This window comes from Xenopus laevis, chromosome 2L (assembly GCF_017654675.1).
Source record: "Xenopus laevis strain J_2021 chromosome 2L, Xenopus_laevis_v10.1, whole genome shotgun sequence".
In the NCBI taxonomy this organism is placed as follows: domain Eukaryota; kingdom Metazoa; phylum Chordata; class Amphibia; order Anura; family Pipidae; genus Xenopus; species Xenopus laevis.
The window spans coordinates 30007500-30025486 of NC_054373.1; the positions used below are offsets into that span (position 1 = coordinate 30007500).

The 17987-nt window shown below is 39.7% G+C and overlaps 1 protein-coding gene across 1 annotated transcript in view; it reads right to left on the reverse strand.

Annotated features, from left to right (window-relative positions):
• Positions 1-17264, reverse strand: part of pigl.L (phosphatidylinositol glycan anchor biosynthesis class L L homeolog) — a 96945-nt gene extending 79681 nt beyond the window's left edge. The window contains exons 1-2 of the mRNA XM_018246057.2: positions 16901-17264; positions 11419-11518 (exon numbers count right to left, since the gene is read on the reverse strand). Coding sequence (XP_018101546.1) covers positions 11419-11518; positions 16901-17123 — 323 coding nt within the window. The 5' untranslated portion in view covers positions 17124-17264. The remainder of the gene's footprint in view (positions 1-11418; positions 11519-16900) is intronic.
• Between the last annotated feature and the right edge of the window lie 723 nt (positions 17265-17987).

Genomic DNA, 17987 nt, shown 5'->3' on the forward strand with positions numbered 1-17987 from the left:
ACGATTGACTATTATAGCGCCTATGTGGACTGGCTGCCTACCGGAGTTTCTGTTTGGAAGCACACAAGCCTTTAAGCCAAGAATTCCAAAACAAGAACCTACTTTGAGGTCACTGGAAGCAACATCCAAAGGGCTGGTGAGCAACATGATACTCATGAGCAACTGGTTGAGGATTACTGCTTTAGGTAGTCCCAAAACATGCCACCAATGCATCAAAACCTCTCCCACCAAAGAACTGTACCAGCAGAAGATATCCATGGTAGTCTATGCAGGGAGGATTTAGGTGCCTTGACGTTGGTTGTTTTGGGCTGCTTGAAAATGTGGGGATCCAAGAGCCACGTGATCAGAGGCCAAAAAAATCATAATACAGAAATGACCTAATATCAAATTACAAAAAGCTTTAACATAATTGTTTAGACCCCCCACGAAAATGATGGTAGAGAACAGGATGGCTGTACAAGCCTTAATAATCATGTGCGCATCATAACTCAGCAGATTCTAAGGGCACATTGTCCCTTAATGGTGAAACACATCTCAGAAGCATGAAAGCTTAACTATAAAACAGTGTAGATCAAGGGATCATCAGAGAGCAAATCAGTTTAAAAAGCTGAATGCCATCAAGGGACTGAGAGCACATAAATCGGACAGGCCAAATAAAAAATAAAAAAAGCCAGGTCAGGCATTTTTGTGGAAAATTGGAGCAATTCTCGCTGCTGGCTGCATAAAAGCTGCTGGTGTGTGTGGAATCTTTTCTTACTTGCTGTATGTCTTTTGCAAGTAGAGGGTGGCCGAGCACATGCCTGCCATTAGAATTCTGCAGGGTGGCCAAATTAGCTTCATAGAGCACATCTTGTTTGAATTACCAGGAAAAAAAAAATCAAATATATATATATATATCTATATATATATATCTATATCTATATATCTATATATATCTATATATAGAGCTTCATTAATATATCCTTTTGGTTTTCAAGAATATCCCGGTGTTGCTGGTTCTTTTCTGGAAAATATATGTAAGCCTTAACAGTGCAACTAGTTGATGTAGAGAAGCGTACCAGCACTCACGTCAAATAGAGTTCTCCGTGTCTGGGTGCAGTATCCAAAAATCAAAACGTAGCAGAGAAGAAGGGTCCGCACACACAGGACTTGAAAATCAGTAAATGGTGTTTTATTCAAGTGAAGGGAGACCTTCACTTGAATAAAACACCATTTACTGATTTTTAAGTCCTGTGTGTGCGGACCCTTCTTCTCTGCTATATATATATATATATATCAAATCCACAGTTGTAAGCAGTGCACATCGGAGTTTAAAAAATGTGTTTCTTTATTTATCAAAAGATTAAAACCATAGTCGCAAGGATCGACGTTTTGGTCAGGATCTAAGACCGTTATCAAGATCTTAGATCCTGACCGAAACAACGATCCTTGCGACTATGGTTTTAATCTTTTGATAAATAAAGAAACACATTTTTTAAACTCCGGTGTGCGCTGAAGGGAGTGCAGAGACCTGCCTGGGTATATATATATATATATATATATATCACATACGGACAGCATGAGTGCACACTGGGATTTAATTAAAACTCTGATGTTTATCAAGATCTTGATAATGGTCCTAGAGGCAGACCAAAACGTTGACCAGTTTTAATGTAACTTAATAAACATCAGAGTTTTAATTAAATCCCAGTGTGCACTCATGCTGTCCGTATCTGTTATGCTTTTCTCATATGAGTGGCACCTGGGTGTCTTGCTGATTCCAGTGGAGTGCGGACTACCAAGGATTTTTATATATATATATATATATATACACATAACAAAATTAGACAGGTTAATAAATTTGGGCACCCCAACAGAGATATTATATTAATGCTTAGTTGAACCTCCTTTTGCAAATGTAACAGCCTCTAGACGCCTCCTATAGCCTTAGATGAGTGTCTGGAATATGGATGGCAGTATTTTTGACCATTCGTCCATACAAAATCTCTCCAGTTCAGTTAAATTTGATGGCTGCGAGCATGGACAGCCTGTTCAAATCATCCCATAGATTTTCCATAATATTCAAGTTGGGGGACTGTGACGGCCATTCCAGAATATTGTACTTCTCCCTCTGCATAAATGCCTTTGTAGATTTCCAAGTGTGTTAAGGTCCATTGTCTTGTTGGAATATCCAACCCCTGCGTAACTTCAACTTTGTGACTGATGCTTGAACATTATCCTGAAGAATTTGTTGATATTGGGTTGAATACATCCAACCCTCGACTTTAACAAGGGCCCCAGTCCCTGAACTAGCCACACAGCCCTACAGCATAACAGCAGGTAGCAGGTGTTTTTCTTGGAATATGGGGCTTCTATACCAGCCTAAGGAAACCACAGCCCTTTAGCAGTAAAGATCTGTGCCCCTGAAGATGCCCCAGTAGCTCCCCATCTTCTTTTCTGCTGATTCACTGCAAAAGCTCTGTGCGGCTGTCACTTAGCTCCACTTAGGATGCTGATGCACAGTATACTGAATACATATAATATAAATGTCACAATATAAGACATTAGACATAATTCAGATTACTGGTATATGGCAGCTCAGATACCAGCAAAATTAGCACCAGAATTTTATAATCAGCCCTGTAGCATCAGCTACTATTACAGGCAACCCTCATCTTCTACTTGATGATTTGCAATGAGCCCTAAGCTTAGCTTCTCAACAGCTGCACAAAGCCCACTGAGCATGTGCGTGTCGCAGACACTTCTAGTAAAATCCAAGTTGGGAAACTCCTGTGACCACTATAGAGATGCTGAACCTTTAGGCTGGTTAAGTAAGTTCAGTATATAAAATATGGCATTTCTAAACCTATTTATTGTTAGTCTTTAGCTCTCCTTCAAGTAGGTAGCACATATTATATGAAAAAAGTCTTACTCCCAACGTTTATAGTGCACACACAGCATGGAGTTAAACTCAGTATAATTTAAATCATGGAAAGAATTTACCACCAAACAAAACAGTAAACCCACACACTAGCTGTCCAGTGGCATTAACAGAAGTCCCAGTACAGCAAGGGAGTGTCAGCAGGGGAGGTGGACCCAGCCCAAATAATAAAAGAGAAAAGAGCGTATGGGGATTAATATTATTCTAGCTAGTCAATAGTCGAAGCTTTCATAGGGAATTCACATACACAGTATTTGTTCAGTTGAAATGCAGTATAAATCAGCCTTTTTGTATAATAGAGGAAAATAAATATGTATAACTGTAGGTGCCGTACATGGGAGAGGGCAATGGTGTAACTATTACTAGAATAGATTCTGCAAGTACGCGCATGTCTTATTCCCAAGAATGTGCATGGAATGGGGTACTCAGGGCCAAGAAGTTACAAATAAATATGTAGCCTTACAGAACATTTGTTTTTTAGATGGGTCAGTGACCCCCCCCCTCATATTCTAGAGAGTCAGAAGAAGAAAAAATGAAGAACAATTAAAAAGTTAGAATTGAATTATCCATCAAATCCCTATACCGTTATCCACAGGCATATGTACATTTGGGGCCCATACATCTCAGATGGAACAAGACAGGGCTGCCCCCTGTCTCTTATCCTCTTTATTTTAGCACTTGAACCATTAGCAGCACAACTCAGAGGTGATGCCCAATGTCAAAGGCTTAAAGATAGGACGATCACAAATTACGTCTGTTGTTATGTTAATAACACAACCACTCACCACCTAACCCAATCTCCTTAATATATTCAACGCCTTTGCAGAATTTTCAGGTCTCATGATTAACTATGATAAAACCAACGCTCTGCACATCAACCTAGGAGTACCGGACCTAGGAGTACTGGACTTTATTAAATACCTACAAGCCAGATGGCACTCGGAACGCTTCGTTTTCCGAAGCCGCTCGAAGTTTCCTCATGAGTCAACTTCGGCCAAAGTATTAGAAAACATAGCATTCCATGCCATCGCGTCATTCTAGCTGGGGGAAGGCATGTAGGGGAGATTAGTCACCCGAAGAAGAGGCGTTTTGTTGCTGGGCGACTAAACTCCCCAGTAGCCTCGTCTGCCACCACCTTAAAAGTAAAGTTAAATTGGACATATCACAATGTTGTGTCCAATAAGTCTCATAATAAGTCACATAATGAACAAAGAATGGTGCCCAGGGAGCAATTAGCCTACATGTTCCAAACTGAGGCCTTGAAATATCAATAACATTGCATGTTTTCAGGATATCCTCCCATAAGAACAAGTGAATGCAATTTAAACGGTGGATTAGCTGTAATTTCCATTGTGAGTTGATGCAAGGATAGCCTGGAAAAACTGCACTACTATAGAGCTTTCTGGACTACTACTGGTAATATGCAGCCGGAATTCTTAGGATACTCAAACATAGCTGGCACTTGTAATGGGCATACCTGCTATTATGCTATGGTTTCAGTATTTTATTTTAAGAACATCAGCATGTGCACATTTTATGAATTAAATGCTGAGCTGGCACTCACAGAATCCTCTGTAGACCAGTGTTGTAACAGCATAAAGTAGTTTATTTACATTCTGTAAGGTACATACACCCTTGAGTAGTTCATGCTATGTTGCACTTAGTCACCGGTCGATTGGACAAAGCCAACAAATATAAAGAGAAATCACTGTCAGATTACGGATTAACACCCTTTGCTGAAACTCTGGGGCATGGTCCACACATCACATTTAGTCAGCATTCAAACACTCTAACCAGCAAAATACTTCCACTCCTATGTTTGTAAAGTTTTTCTGTTGGGTAAACTACTCTTCAACAAGTTTGCAGCCTATTGGCAAGTGTTCAAAAGGACATACTTCATAAATCTTGATATGGCCCACTATGGGGGTGGCCATATTAGGATATGGCTCTGCTAATGAAAGTCATGGGCTTCAAGAAGTGGCCCCCAAGTCCTCTTCGATGACTTCTATGTATGACATTAGGGTTTTTAATATAATCTGTCCATCAATCCTGTGTTTTAGCAGATAATTGGCCGACTATGCATCAATATTTGGACAACACTATTTATGTGGGGGTGTCAGGGCATAAGCAGCAGCCTGGGAAAGGCTCTCACACAGCCTTTTGTTTGTTTAGCCCTGCAGGAAAACTCACTCTCCAAAGCTGATTGACTGGCATGTTTCAATGGCAGGAGATAAAACATGAAACATCAAGACAATCCAAATTTCTCTGTAGTAGCCTCAAACCCTTACATCCCCCATTTATTATTCTTCCTAACAGAGCAGAACCATCCAGCACAAAATATTATTCTAGTTTTTAAAATGAACAGGCAAAGTCATAGCAGAGAAGTGGTGTTTTTAATTGCTCCTACAAACAGATGTCCGTTGTATTATATACTTACAGTTAACAACAAGTGAAATGCACTTGGACATAGTATTAATCATACCACAATATGGTAACAGCAACTCAATTTGCTTTGTATCATTAACGTCACAATTTATACACATAACCAAAAAAAATAACAGAACACATGTAAAGGTGGTATAAAAAAAGGAGTTATAAAGTGATGACAGTAGCCCTGTAACACAGGGAGATGGAAAGGCTTGGAGGTTAAAGAGGTGGTTCATCTACACAAATATTGTTTTTAAAATAAAAAATTGTTCTATTATGCTTCTAAAAGTGTCCTATTTCCCAATACCAGTTTAGTAATGTAAGTCATACATGTCTAGATTATGTTGGGTAGTTTAGCTGATTTTGACCACATTGGCCAACCATGTAGGATGGTTAGTCCAAGCAATTAAGGCCATGCAAGTATATGGCCCCTTGTACAGTATCCATCCTTCCAGCCCACAGGCCAATAGAATAAAATGCCTTGTGGGTAGTCCTGTGTATGGCCCTTTAAGCCAAGGCACCAGCTCAGTGTACATTAGTTGGGAATGCATCAAATAGTTATGCTGGGCATATGTGTACCAATACATTTGTATGAAATAAATGTTCTTGAAATTTCTAGTAATTCTGTGTTGGAAAAACGATCCAGGCCAATATCTTTGCACCGTGTATATTGGTCAGTGTGTCAGTCAGACAGGTTTCAACATTTTATTGGAACAGGTTTAAAGGAGAATTAATATTGGTAGGCAGGGATGTTTCTGTGGCAGTCTTTTAAATGTGCCCCCCTCCAGCAAAGTGTGCAGGGTTGGACTGGGCCCTGGCCCTTGGGGGCCCTACAGGCTCAGACTAGTGCCACACAACGCCTGAGGTACTTGGGGACCTCCCTAAGGCACGTGCTGGCGAGGGGGGTTTAAGGGCTGGAGAGGGGTTGCGGGCACCTGATGTTGCAGCTCTGGTGGGCCCGGCCCAAAAGTCCGACACTCCCCCCCCAGTGCTTACCTTTCAGAACGTCATTGTGGGTAGACGGGGGCAGGGAGTGCTATTGTAACATTTGTACTTCTCCATGATGTAACAACTGGTTGAGCGGTTCTGAGGGGCCTCTGGCAAAGCCCTACATCTCCTACAATATTTATCCTAAACAACATCATTTCAGGGTATCATCAAATTGTAAACCACTCATTAGGGTTTATTCCATTGCCTTGCTAAACTTTATCTCAATCACTGAAACCTGCTAGGCAGCAGTACTTAGGCTGATTGAGTTTGCTCTTTAACCAGCCCATGGAAAACGAATGAGGGATCACATATTCTATGGCCACCTTTCTTTTGTTCTGATAATTTGTACAAGGAGTATGGTTGATCGGAATAGGAAGAGAGGAAGAGCCACAACTCCTCTTTACTTCCACAGCTGTAAATATACCATACACTGGCTGACTTGGTGCAAAAGCAGAAAAATCATCAAACATGTCCAATTCCCAAACTGAGTGCAAGGATATTGATCACAATTGGTAGGCCGCCATACTCGTACAGAATGAATATTGTTGCCATATGTATGGTCAGCTATCAACAGATCTTGAATCCCAGCTATAAAACGGAAAGCTGTCACACTAACAAAACAGGTGCAAATAGGGTGCAAGGGCATTAACAACGATCTTTAACATATAGAGACTGTAGCACCACTGTGCTCTTAATTCCCTATAATAAAGATGGCTATAACTTCAGTCATAAAACTATGAAATCTGCTGATTTGCAGGAGAACCGAACGAGACCACTGGACTGCACGTGTCTATGCAAGTGCAAAAATAATTTTTATGGAAATTATTTGCATGCACACACTTATATGCATACCTATATCTTTTTACTGACCTTGGTGCCGAATGCTTAAGTAATGGGAGAACTTACACACCAACCATAACGTTCTGCACTCCCTGACCTCACCTTCCACAGCTAAATACTATAGAGCAAACCCTGCACACAGTGCTGTGATCATGCAAGTAAGGGAATCCGCCTCAGAGCTTTATCAGCTTTAGAAAACACATATAAACATACAAAGCAAATATTTCTGAGAAACTATCATACGCTCGCAATATATCACAATTTTCATCCAGTACCCCAGCCCCCAAAAGCAGGTACATGCTTGTGTGAATGGTCTACAAAAATCCATATAAACCCACACTCCAATATGCCTGATAATGAATCCATAAATCTAATGCACAGAGATATCTCCTGGTGTCTATAGACCAGGAGAGCCCATTCTTTACTAATGCGAGGTCTACGTTTAGTCATGATTCCCCATTATGATCTACATCCATAAAAGCTTTGTTAGCCTTCTGCTTTATGGAAAATATTACTTATATGTTGATATATACCTTAATATAAATGATTTATGAGAAAATGAACAAACTATTTCTTATGTAACCTTAACATAATAAATATCTGAAGGAGCAGGTATGAACAGGTTTAACCTGTGATGCTCGGGTCACTCAGTGCAGGATTTAAGGATGGGGTATATGGTCAGATGGTGCAGGACTGACCTTGTCTCACACTAGTTCAAGCGAGTCCAGTTGGGGATAATGAAATCTGGCAGATTAGAAGGGCATGTGGGTTGACGTTTAGACGTTTTAGGTTGACATTAGATGCCGCTTTATCAATCCTTTTAGTGCTATTGACTCTTACATTACTTAAAGGCAGCATCTGCTACTGGCAAATAACCAAAAAGCCCAGGGAAGCCCCATAGCCAGTCACTGTATTTCCAGTGTTGTACAGCTTTAAAGATATTGCTTATTTATAAAGACCTAGGTATTCTGCAACTTTTCACTAACTGCAATAGCATCTAAGACTCTTAGTTCCTTTAAAGGGCCACACTTTTGCACTAAATGCATTAGTAATCAAAAACATGGAGGGATGGCCTTGTCCAATAATTGTGCCTAGACGAACTATTCCCAGGAGAGTCAAAAGGCTAACATTGGCAATATTAATGTAAGATTCATTTATTGTAGAGACTGCATATGCACTGTGTAATGTAGCAATCGCACCCCATCTGACCCTAAACCAAACACTAGAGGAGTTGGATTTGCTGCCTCAGGACCAGAAGCACCCATAAATAAGAGTCACTTTGGTGGCGGTTGCATCAGCCTGGGAGCGGAGGAGCTTGAGAAACAGTAAAACTGCATATGCGCGGTGTGCATGCTTCGGAGGAGGGGGAGCAAGAGGCAGCTGGCCTCGGGAGCAGAGTTTAGAAATCCGGCACTGCCTACAGTGCAGTGTGCCGAGTGCTGCCGGCTCCCCTGCACAGCCTGGGAAAGGAGGCAGCAGGAAGTGGAACATATAGGCTGAGCCTGTACTAGTGGGGATTGTGCAGAAATTTTCAATAAAGTAACCAGAAACATCATTTTTTAAAGCACATTCCATCTAAAAGAGTTTAAGCAAATCTAAACAACATTTGTGTATTTTTAAAAGATCTTTTTTTTTTTTTAATCTTTTTTTCCAGATTTATTCTGCGGTCAGGGTGGTATGTTGGAATAATGAAGGACATTTTGTCTTCAAACAAGAGGCAACCATTAAGTGCAAATGTACCTTTAGGCAAACACCCATACTGCATAAACAGTAACTGGCAGGAGTGCAGTCACGGGGTGTTTAAAAATAGGCAACTAAACGATAAGCCCAGAGCAATGACAGGAGCTCTCTGCTACCCAGCCCTGCCAGCAACTCAGCTCTCACTTCAGCTTGTGCTCAGTGGGCTGCTAAATACTAATAATGCCAGCGCTACAGTTTACAGCACTCTGCATTGTGTTTAAAAACCGGCCCGCAACTAGAACCTAATGCCAAGCTAGTACAGAGGAAATAAGGGAGCAGCTAATATGCTATGCTGACCACTTGCACAGAAGTCTTACATTGTGGTTGGCGGCAGACAGCAGTTCCCATAGCCTGTCTATACTGATGTAACCCACATGTAGACATAGATATTTTTTTTTATCTGTAAGTAAACTGCAAAACTGCTCAGTGGAGTAACGTCTGCAAATGCCCGTAAATGTTTTCTTAAACTTTAGTTTCCTTTTAACACAAAGAGGGAAAACTGATGGACTTGGGAAAACTATAGCCTCAAATGAAAATTTAAGCAACAGATGTTTATATCATATTAAGTGGCATATAAAAGAATCTTACCAAATTGGAATATATATTTAAGTAAATATTGCCCTTTTACATCTCTTGCCTTACATCTCGTGATGGTCTGTGTGCTGCCTCAGAGATCACCTGACCAGAAATACTGCAGCTCTAACGGTAACAGGAAGAAGTGTTGAAGCAAAAGACACAACTCTGTCTGTTAATTGGCTCATGTGACCTAACAAGTATAGTTTGTTGGTTTGTTTGTGTGCACAGTGAATTGTACGATCCCAGGGGCGGCCCTTATATTTTAAAATGGCAATTTTCTATTTATGATTACCCAATGGCACATACTACTAGAAAAGTATATTATTATGAAAATGGTTTATTTACATGAAGATGGGTTTTACATATGAGCTGTTTTATGCAATATATTTTTTATAGAGACCCACATTGTTTGGGCATACCTCCCAACTGTCCCTTTTTCAGAGGGACAGTCCCTCTTTTGACAGCTCTAACTGCAGTCCCTCATTTGTACTGGAAAGTCCCTATTTTCTCTGCACTGAACAGCCAGAAAAAGAAACAAAGTTTCCCACTTCATTGGCTTATGGCAGAGAGCATTGAACACCTAACAGGTCCAAATAAGATACTTTGTAACAATTTTGAGACACAAAAAAACTGTTTAGATAAGGAGAAATATTTTCAAACTTTCATAACCTGCCAAATTTTGTAAAATTAACATGGTAATTAGGGGGTGTGGCCACAGAAAGGGGCATGGTCAAAAAATGTTGTTGTTCTACGTGTTCTCTTTTTACTTCCAAAATGTTGGGAGGAATGGTTTGGGGGATATAGTTTTCCTTTAAATATAACTAAGCTAAATCACCACAATAGCATTATGTATATAATTGAGGAACTATCATATAAAATATAATCGTCAATTGGCTAGTGCTCACTAAAACAAGGAACTGTGTTATAATGCTTTCTTTATACAGGTATGGGATCCGTTATCCGGAAACCCGCTAGCCAGAAAGCTCCGAATTACGGAAACACTGTCTCCCCTAAACTCCATTATCAAATAATCCATATTTTTAAAAATGATTTTCTTTTTCTCTGTAACAAAAAATAGTAACTTGTACTTGATCCCAACTAAGATATAATTATTCCTTATTGGAGGCAAAACCAGCCTATTGGGTTTATTTCATGTTGATTTTCTAGCAGATTCTAGGTATAAAGATCCAAATTACAGAAAATACTTTATCCAGAAAACCCCAGGTCCCCAACATTCTGGATAACAGGTCCTATACCTGTAGTGTGTTCCTTGTCATCTCAAGCTCAATCCTGTGCTTATCCCCATTGGTGTAACTTTCAATCAGGGCTACTATGAGGTGGGAGTCCAGTCAGTCACCCCCTACAGACTAGACCAGTCCAATGGGGTAGAGTGGGCCTCTTTGAGCACATTTGGCCATTGTCAAGCCTGCACTATTTTGTTTTTTAGTTAAAGCCCCATTCTCACTTAGTTGGCAGGGTCCACCACCCAGGTAGTCCAGAAGGGTGGTGGGAGGCCTAATAACGGAGTAGACTTGCTAACAAAGCAAGACCTTTAATGGAGGATGCTCTGCTCCCATGAAGGGCAGCACAAGAAACTGTGACAATGTAACTGAATGCACAGGAGCAGGCTTGAAAGCACAAGGCGCATAAAGCAATCAATAAATAACATGGTCATGTTCTGGCTAAACAGAGAGGAATCTGTGAGTCTTATCCAGTGTAAGGCTGCTGGTCATATTCAGCAAAAGGTAAACCTATGTCAAAAACAATTAAAAAGAGATAAAGGCCACATCAAGGTTAGCTTTACTCCTTCTCTTCACTTTCCACTTTAAATTCAAGCATTATAAGGGGTGGCAGAAGTGCATGATACGTTTTGTCACTTCCAAAAGGTAGTATAATATTAAAAACGGATACTAAAAATGATTTACCTGTGATCAATAACCGTAACATTGGAAGAAGGGATTCCTAAAACAGCACAACTTCTAATCAACTCAGTCTTACGGATCTCCCCTTGATTGTAGTAATTTCCTACAAATAACAAATACATTAAAGGGGTTGCTCACCTTTACATTAACATTTAGTATGATGTAGAGAGTGATATTCTGAGATAATTTGCAATTGGTTATCATTTTTTATTATTTGTGGTTTGTCAGTTATTTCGGTTTTTTATTCAGCAGCTCTAAACTCTCCATATTACCCTAGCAACCATGCATTGATTTGAATAAGAGACTGGAATATAAATAGGAGAGTCCTGAATAGAAATATGAGTAATAAAAAGTAGCAATAACAATACATTTGTAGCCTTACAGAGCATTGGGGTAGATGGGATCAGTGACCCCCATTTGAAAGAGTCAGAAGAAAAAGGCAAATAACTAAAACACTAAGAAAAATAAATAATGAAGGCCAATTGAAACATTGCTTAAAATCGTTCTAAAACATACAAAACGTTTACTTTAAGGTGAACCACCTCTTTAACTCTCCTTTACTTCTCAATGATTCTTTTGCTTGGGGAAGCGAAACACAGCAATAACCAGAGGATATCAATGGTAGCTGTTGGAGGCATAATTGGCAACCTTTGGCATCTCTACAAGCACTGCTCAGCCAGCAGAGATACAGGGCCATTGATGCCTATGCGTAATAACATAAATATAAAGGACACCAGCAAATGAAGGATTCAATAAAGACCACGATTTTAAAGATATAAAATATTTAATTTCAAATTGCAAACACGCAGAAGGAAAAACGTACAAGATAACAAGCTGGATTAAGAGATTCTTTTTAAGAGGGTTGATCCTCATGACCCCCAGATTGGACACCAAGGGGCAAATTTTTCAAGGGTTGCATAGTAAATTAAAATTTTTGAGCTTCAAAATTCACACATTCAAATTTTAATCCCCATATTCGAATTTAAATTCGAATGGGAGATTTATCACACCTCAACCATGAAACAGTCCTAATTCAAATATTCGCCACCTTAAACCTGCCGAGTTCATGTACAAGTCATTGCCAGAGGTCAGTTGAGCTATATGGAGATGTTAATAGCCTTCCTGACATTCCAGTTTTTTTTTTCAGAGAAAAACTCGATTTGTACAAATTGAATATGATACAAATTTCCGGGTTTGAACTAGTCGATCGAATATAAGACATTCTAATTTTTTCTTAAATAACCTGAGTATTTTTTTTTTTTTGAGTATATTCGAATGAAAAAAAAATCACATGAATTCGAAATTCGACCTTTGATAAATGGGCCTCCCAATGTGTACAATGGCACACCCCACTACCGTGTCATGCTGAGCAAACTGCAGTAATTGTATGTAAATGCTGATGTCTATGAATGCACATAAACACTCCTTGTATAATTCTTATTCTGAATCGGAAAAAAAATTAGGGCACAGTGCTGGAATGCCTTCAAAGGTGGAACTGAAAGAGCTGAAATAGGAAAAGGAAATCATTGTTAAAAATCAAAAGCTGCTGGTGAACTTGCTAGCTGGGCACCTTTGAGTTAAGTTTAATATAATGTAGAGAGTGATATTCTGAGAAAATTTGCAATTTATTTTCATTTTTTATTATTTGCTGTTTTTGTATTATATAGCTTTTTTAGTCTTCAGTTTGAAATTTTAGCAATCTGGTTTCTAACGTCTGAATTACCTTTGCAACCATGTATTGATTTGAATAAGAGACTGGAATACATATAGAAGAGGGCTTTAATAGAAAGGTGAGTAATTAAAAGTAGAAATAACAATACATTTGTAGCATTACAGAACATGTTTTTTTTTTTAAGATTGGGTCAGTGACCCCCATTTGAAAAGTGGAAAGAGTCAAAAGCTAAAAAAATAATGAAAACCAATAGAAATGTTTCTTAGAACTGATCATTCTAACATATAAAAGTTAACTAATAGGTGAACCACCCCATTAAACATGAAGAAGTTGAGGTTGCCCATTACAGCCTTGAGATTTGCCCTAAAACAGTAACCGACAGCGGCAGTGGGAAACAAATCTGCTAAGTCTAAGCAAATAAGACTTTGTTGGAGGATATTGTATCTACAAATGCAAAAACATGTGCTACATGTTATATCATTATGATAAATAGTGACTCCAATACTCAAGTAATGTAATGTGTCTAGTGTTCAGACCTAGCTGTGAAATATAATAGAGACAGCCTGACTCAATTAAACACAACTTTCTTGTATTGGGAGGCAAAGGCCCACTGACTTCTCATTAAAACACTGTATGTAATAGACTCTGTTTTATCCAAATAATACAAATTTTTAAAAATGATTTCCTTTTTCTCTGTACCTTGTACTTGATCCCAACTAAGATATAATTATAATGTTGCCCCCTTTTGGAGGCAAAACCAGCCTATTGGGTTTATTTAATGTTTACATAATTTTCTAGAAGATCCAAATTACGGAAAGCTCCATTATCCGGCAAACCCCAGGTCCCGAGCATTCTGGATAACAGGTCTCATATCTGTATACGCTTTGGTTGTATTTGTATGAAGGGGTGTTGTTCCTTTGTGGTCAGGATTAAAAGCAGCCTCAGCATGCCTTGGATCTGTCAGTATTTGGGTCTAATATCAAGGTCTGAGGCCATATTGCAGGGCCACACAGTACTGGCACCATTGTCGGACTGGTCCACAGAAAATTATCAGTAGGTGTTACGGGCCCTCCTGCTCGGAACCATTTGGTTTACTTAATTGCCTTCCTTATTTCTGTATGGGAATGGAGAAACAGATGGAAGGATGGATTATAGTGTTTAAATAAAACAGACAAGTAGAATAGAAAGGCGGAGAGAGGAGTAAAATCAGTTTGGAGAGTGGGACCCCTTGCATCCCAGTCACACACTGCGTAGCAAACATTCTGCTTTCCAATGCCTCATTGCTGCTCGAACAGAGATCCCCAACTGCCCACTAGTGCAGTACCAATTGCCAGCATCTTTATCATCATTTGTGTATATAGCCCCAGCAAGTTACACAGCCTTTTACATTAATTTATGACGAACAAGGATCTTACAATAATTTAACAAACAAGGGTTTACAGAGTTAAAAAAAGGAATATAGAATTGTTTAAACATGTTCATCACCCATGAATACTGGAGGCTTTGATGAAGTAATAACCGGCAGGGTGTATTCTGGACCCCCCATCGACCTTTTAAGCAGAATAAAACTCGGTTGCACTGGAGTAGTTTGTTTGGGGTGGATCTAAACATTACTCTCAAGGTGGCCACAGATGAACCAATAAAAGCTGCCGATTTGGTATTTCCAGACCGAGACGACAGCTTATTAGCTCATGTATGGGAACCTCTGAAGGGCCGGCCAGACAGATACCTGGCTGAAAATTGGAAGGAATTGAAGGGGCACATGTAAAAATCCCGTCAGGGACCACATCAGCTCTTTAATACAGTCCTCATCCAGTCACCCTGACAGCCTTCATTTGCCACTGTTGTGATTTGATCACTTGACCTTATCAGCCCGCTATCTCCCACCTAAAGGGAAAATATCTGCTTGTGTTGCAACCTCGCCAAACAGGCTGATCTATTTGTGTATGGCCAACTTGAGATCAGTGACTGTCCACCAGGGTTGCCAGGTTTACCTCCAAATTGGGCTGTTTTTAAAATGTAGTGGCGGGTTTTAAAAGTCCAAACCTGCCAACGTATGGATTTTGGCTACTTTTGGGAATTGTCACGGGTTTGGACTTTCAAAACCCGCCCAATTTTGTGCGGCTGGAATTGGACTCTGATGTGAATCAGAGATTTTATGGGGAGTGGCTGAGACCGAGGTACTGTGGACATTGGTGAGTGTTTTACTGTAAAGCCCTTTTAATATTCCTGCATGTATTGTGTTTTGTTTACAGTGTATGTTTAATAGGTACATGACACAATGGCACAGTTTGTGTATGTTTAAAATGTGCCATTGTCAGATAGAATTGTATGAATTTATAGCATATGTGTGTGTACGTCCATTGTATATTGTGTCCGTTTGCTGGGATTGAGAGTTGTATCCGCACTGAAATCCATATCATATATACTGGGTTCTTGATCTAAATTGTATACATACTTGTCAAGGTGATCCGCACAACAATTTCTCTTTTTAGTGAATATTTATTCCACCGTGCATTCCAACGTTCCGATCCACATTAGGATCCTTGATTAAGATCCTAATGTGGATCAACACGTTAAAATGCACAGTGGAATAAATATTCACTAAAAAGAAAAATTGGTGTGCGGATCACCTTGACAAATCTATCTATACACACACACATATATATATATATATATATATATATATATATTCAGTGAAAAAAGACCGCACTCACAGGACTTTGTATCAAAAAAAGCCACAAGGGCTGTGATTTTATTCCTTAGATTAGAGGAATAAAATCACAGCCCTTGTGGCTTTTTTTTCATACAAAGTCCTGTGAGTGCGGTCTTTTTTCACTGAATATATGTAAATTTTAATAGCACCAAGGCATTTAACCATTTTATTGTGGAGTGCACCAGGTCGGATTCTTTCTATCTATCTATCTATATATATATATATATCTATATCTATAGATATATATATATTAAGATTTTTCAGTGTAATTGGGCCATTTTTGGGCTACTTTTTGGCTAGTTTATTTTTTTTATAGTCTTTGGCTGGTTTTTGAAACATAAACCTGGCAACCCTGCTGTCCGCCAACTCTCAATAAGAACTGCAGCAACAAATTATGCAGGACACCACACATGCCCAGATCTGGTTGGACAGTTTGGCCAATATAAAGCACACAGGTAAGTTGGGGGGCTCATAATATCCTCCCAAAGCATCATTACCACTATAGTGTGTGCCCTTAATTGTAGTCTAGATAGACAGCTGTGTGATCTCATTGGTCTCACACAAAAAAGTATTCCTCTCATTTGCATCTTAGTGGGATCAGCTGACAGGAACTGCACCAGAATCTGGATGCCCAAGTAAAGCTGGCCATATATGTTGAGATTTTTAAAAGATCCGATCATCGTGAGACCACGATTATCTCGGAACAATTGTACGAATTGTCTATCAACTAAAAAGACCAATTTGCCAGGAAAACAAAGGGGAGCTGCCTGCATGTCTGCCTGGTCGATCAATTTCCTGACAGATGTTGGCTAAAAAATCGTAAGATGTTCGATCGTTCGAATCCCACTAACCGCACAATATTTTCGAAGGATTGGTTGGGCTTCGCTAAAATCGGTCGTTCGGCAAGAGAAATCTTTGCGTCTATGGGGACCTTAACTCACACACAGCCCATATCACTCATGCAGAAACCGTTGTAGCTACATAGATTCATGTTATTATAAAACTTGCTGCTCTAAATCAGGTACGGGATATTTATTATATTTATTTGCCTGGTATGGGGATGCATTGCAGGGGATCTCTTAGTTCTCTGGCCGTACCTGTGGAGCAGCACAGCACGGAAAGTGGCAGCTCATTGCGGAGCAACCCTAGAATGGTCGGTGCAAAGAACATACACTCATCATCGGGGTGAGCTATAAGCAGCAACGGGGTCCTGAACCCCAAAAGCCGATTAGATCCGAGGCCATAGAAAGCGTCTGTCCAGCGTTTGCATGCAAACAAAACCAGCACTGGAATCACGATGAGCGCTACCGCCAGCAGCATCCCGGAAACATAAATAAAGAGGCTACAGCCGTTCCATTATCATACAACCACAAGTCCCATCATTCATTGCCTTGCTAAATATGCAAAGAGCTGATGGGAGTTGTAGTTCTGAGGACTGCCGAAAGATGTTATGCGGAATGAGTGCGCCGAGAACAGCAACCCCAGTGAAAAGCAACCACCACAATTAGCGTTCCGCTTTCGTTCCCCACTTCACTGGGGCTATGATACCTACAGTAGCCAGCTTTTATCAACTGGAAATGGAATTCCTAACTATTCCCTTGGCATTAGCAAGGAATAAGGATACAATAAAATTCTTGCTTTAGAGTACAGAAAACTGATGTAAAATACATTAATCACACCTTTAGCCACAGAAAATTGTTTATATAAACCTTTTAGTCATGGGCTCCAGAAAGTAGCACCCCAACACAGTGGTGCTTACAACTTCCTTCCTATACAATAATTTCATATTGTATAGATTTCAATCTATACATTATTGCACATTTCTTACCTGAAATTTCTAGATTTATTGCCGGGGTTGCCACTTAGCTGGTAAAAATGATGCTTGATGCCAATGTTATTGATAGGAAAAAATGGCAACAATAGAGGAAGGCCGGTATTTTTTTCCAGAAAAGGTGGCAACCCTAGTTGCAATACCCAGTTTTGACCCCAATCTGCTCTTGGGCTTCACCCCCTGTTATACCTAGGGTTGCCATCTGGCTAGGGTTGCCGTAAAAATTATGGTTGATCCCAATGTTATTAATAGGGAAAAAATATAAATATATAGGAAGGCCGGTATTTTCTTCCAGAAAAGGTGGCAACCCTAGTTGCAATACCCAGTTTTGACCCCAATCTGCTCTTGGGCTT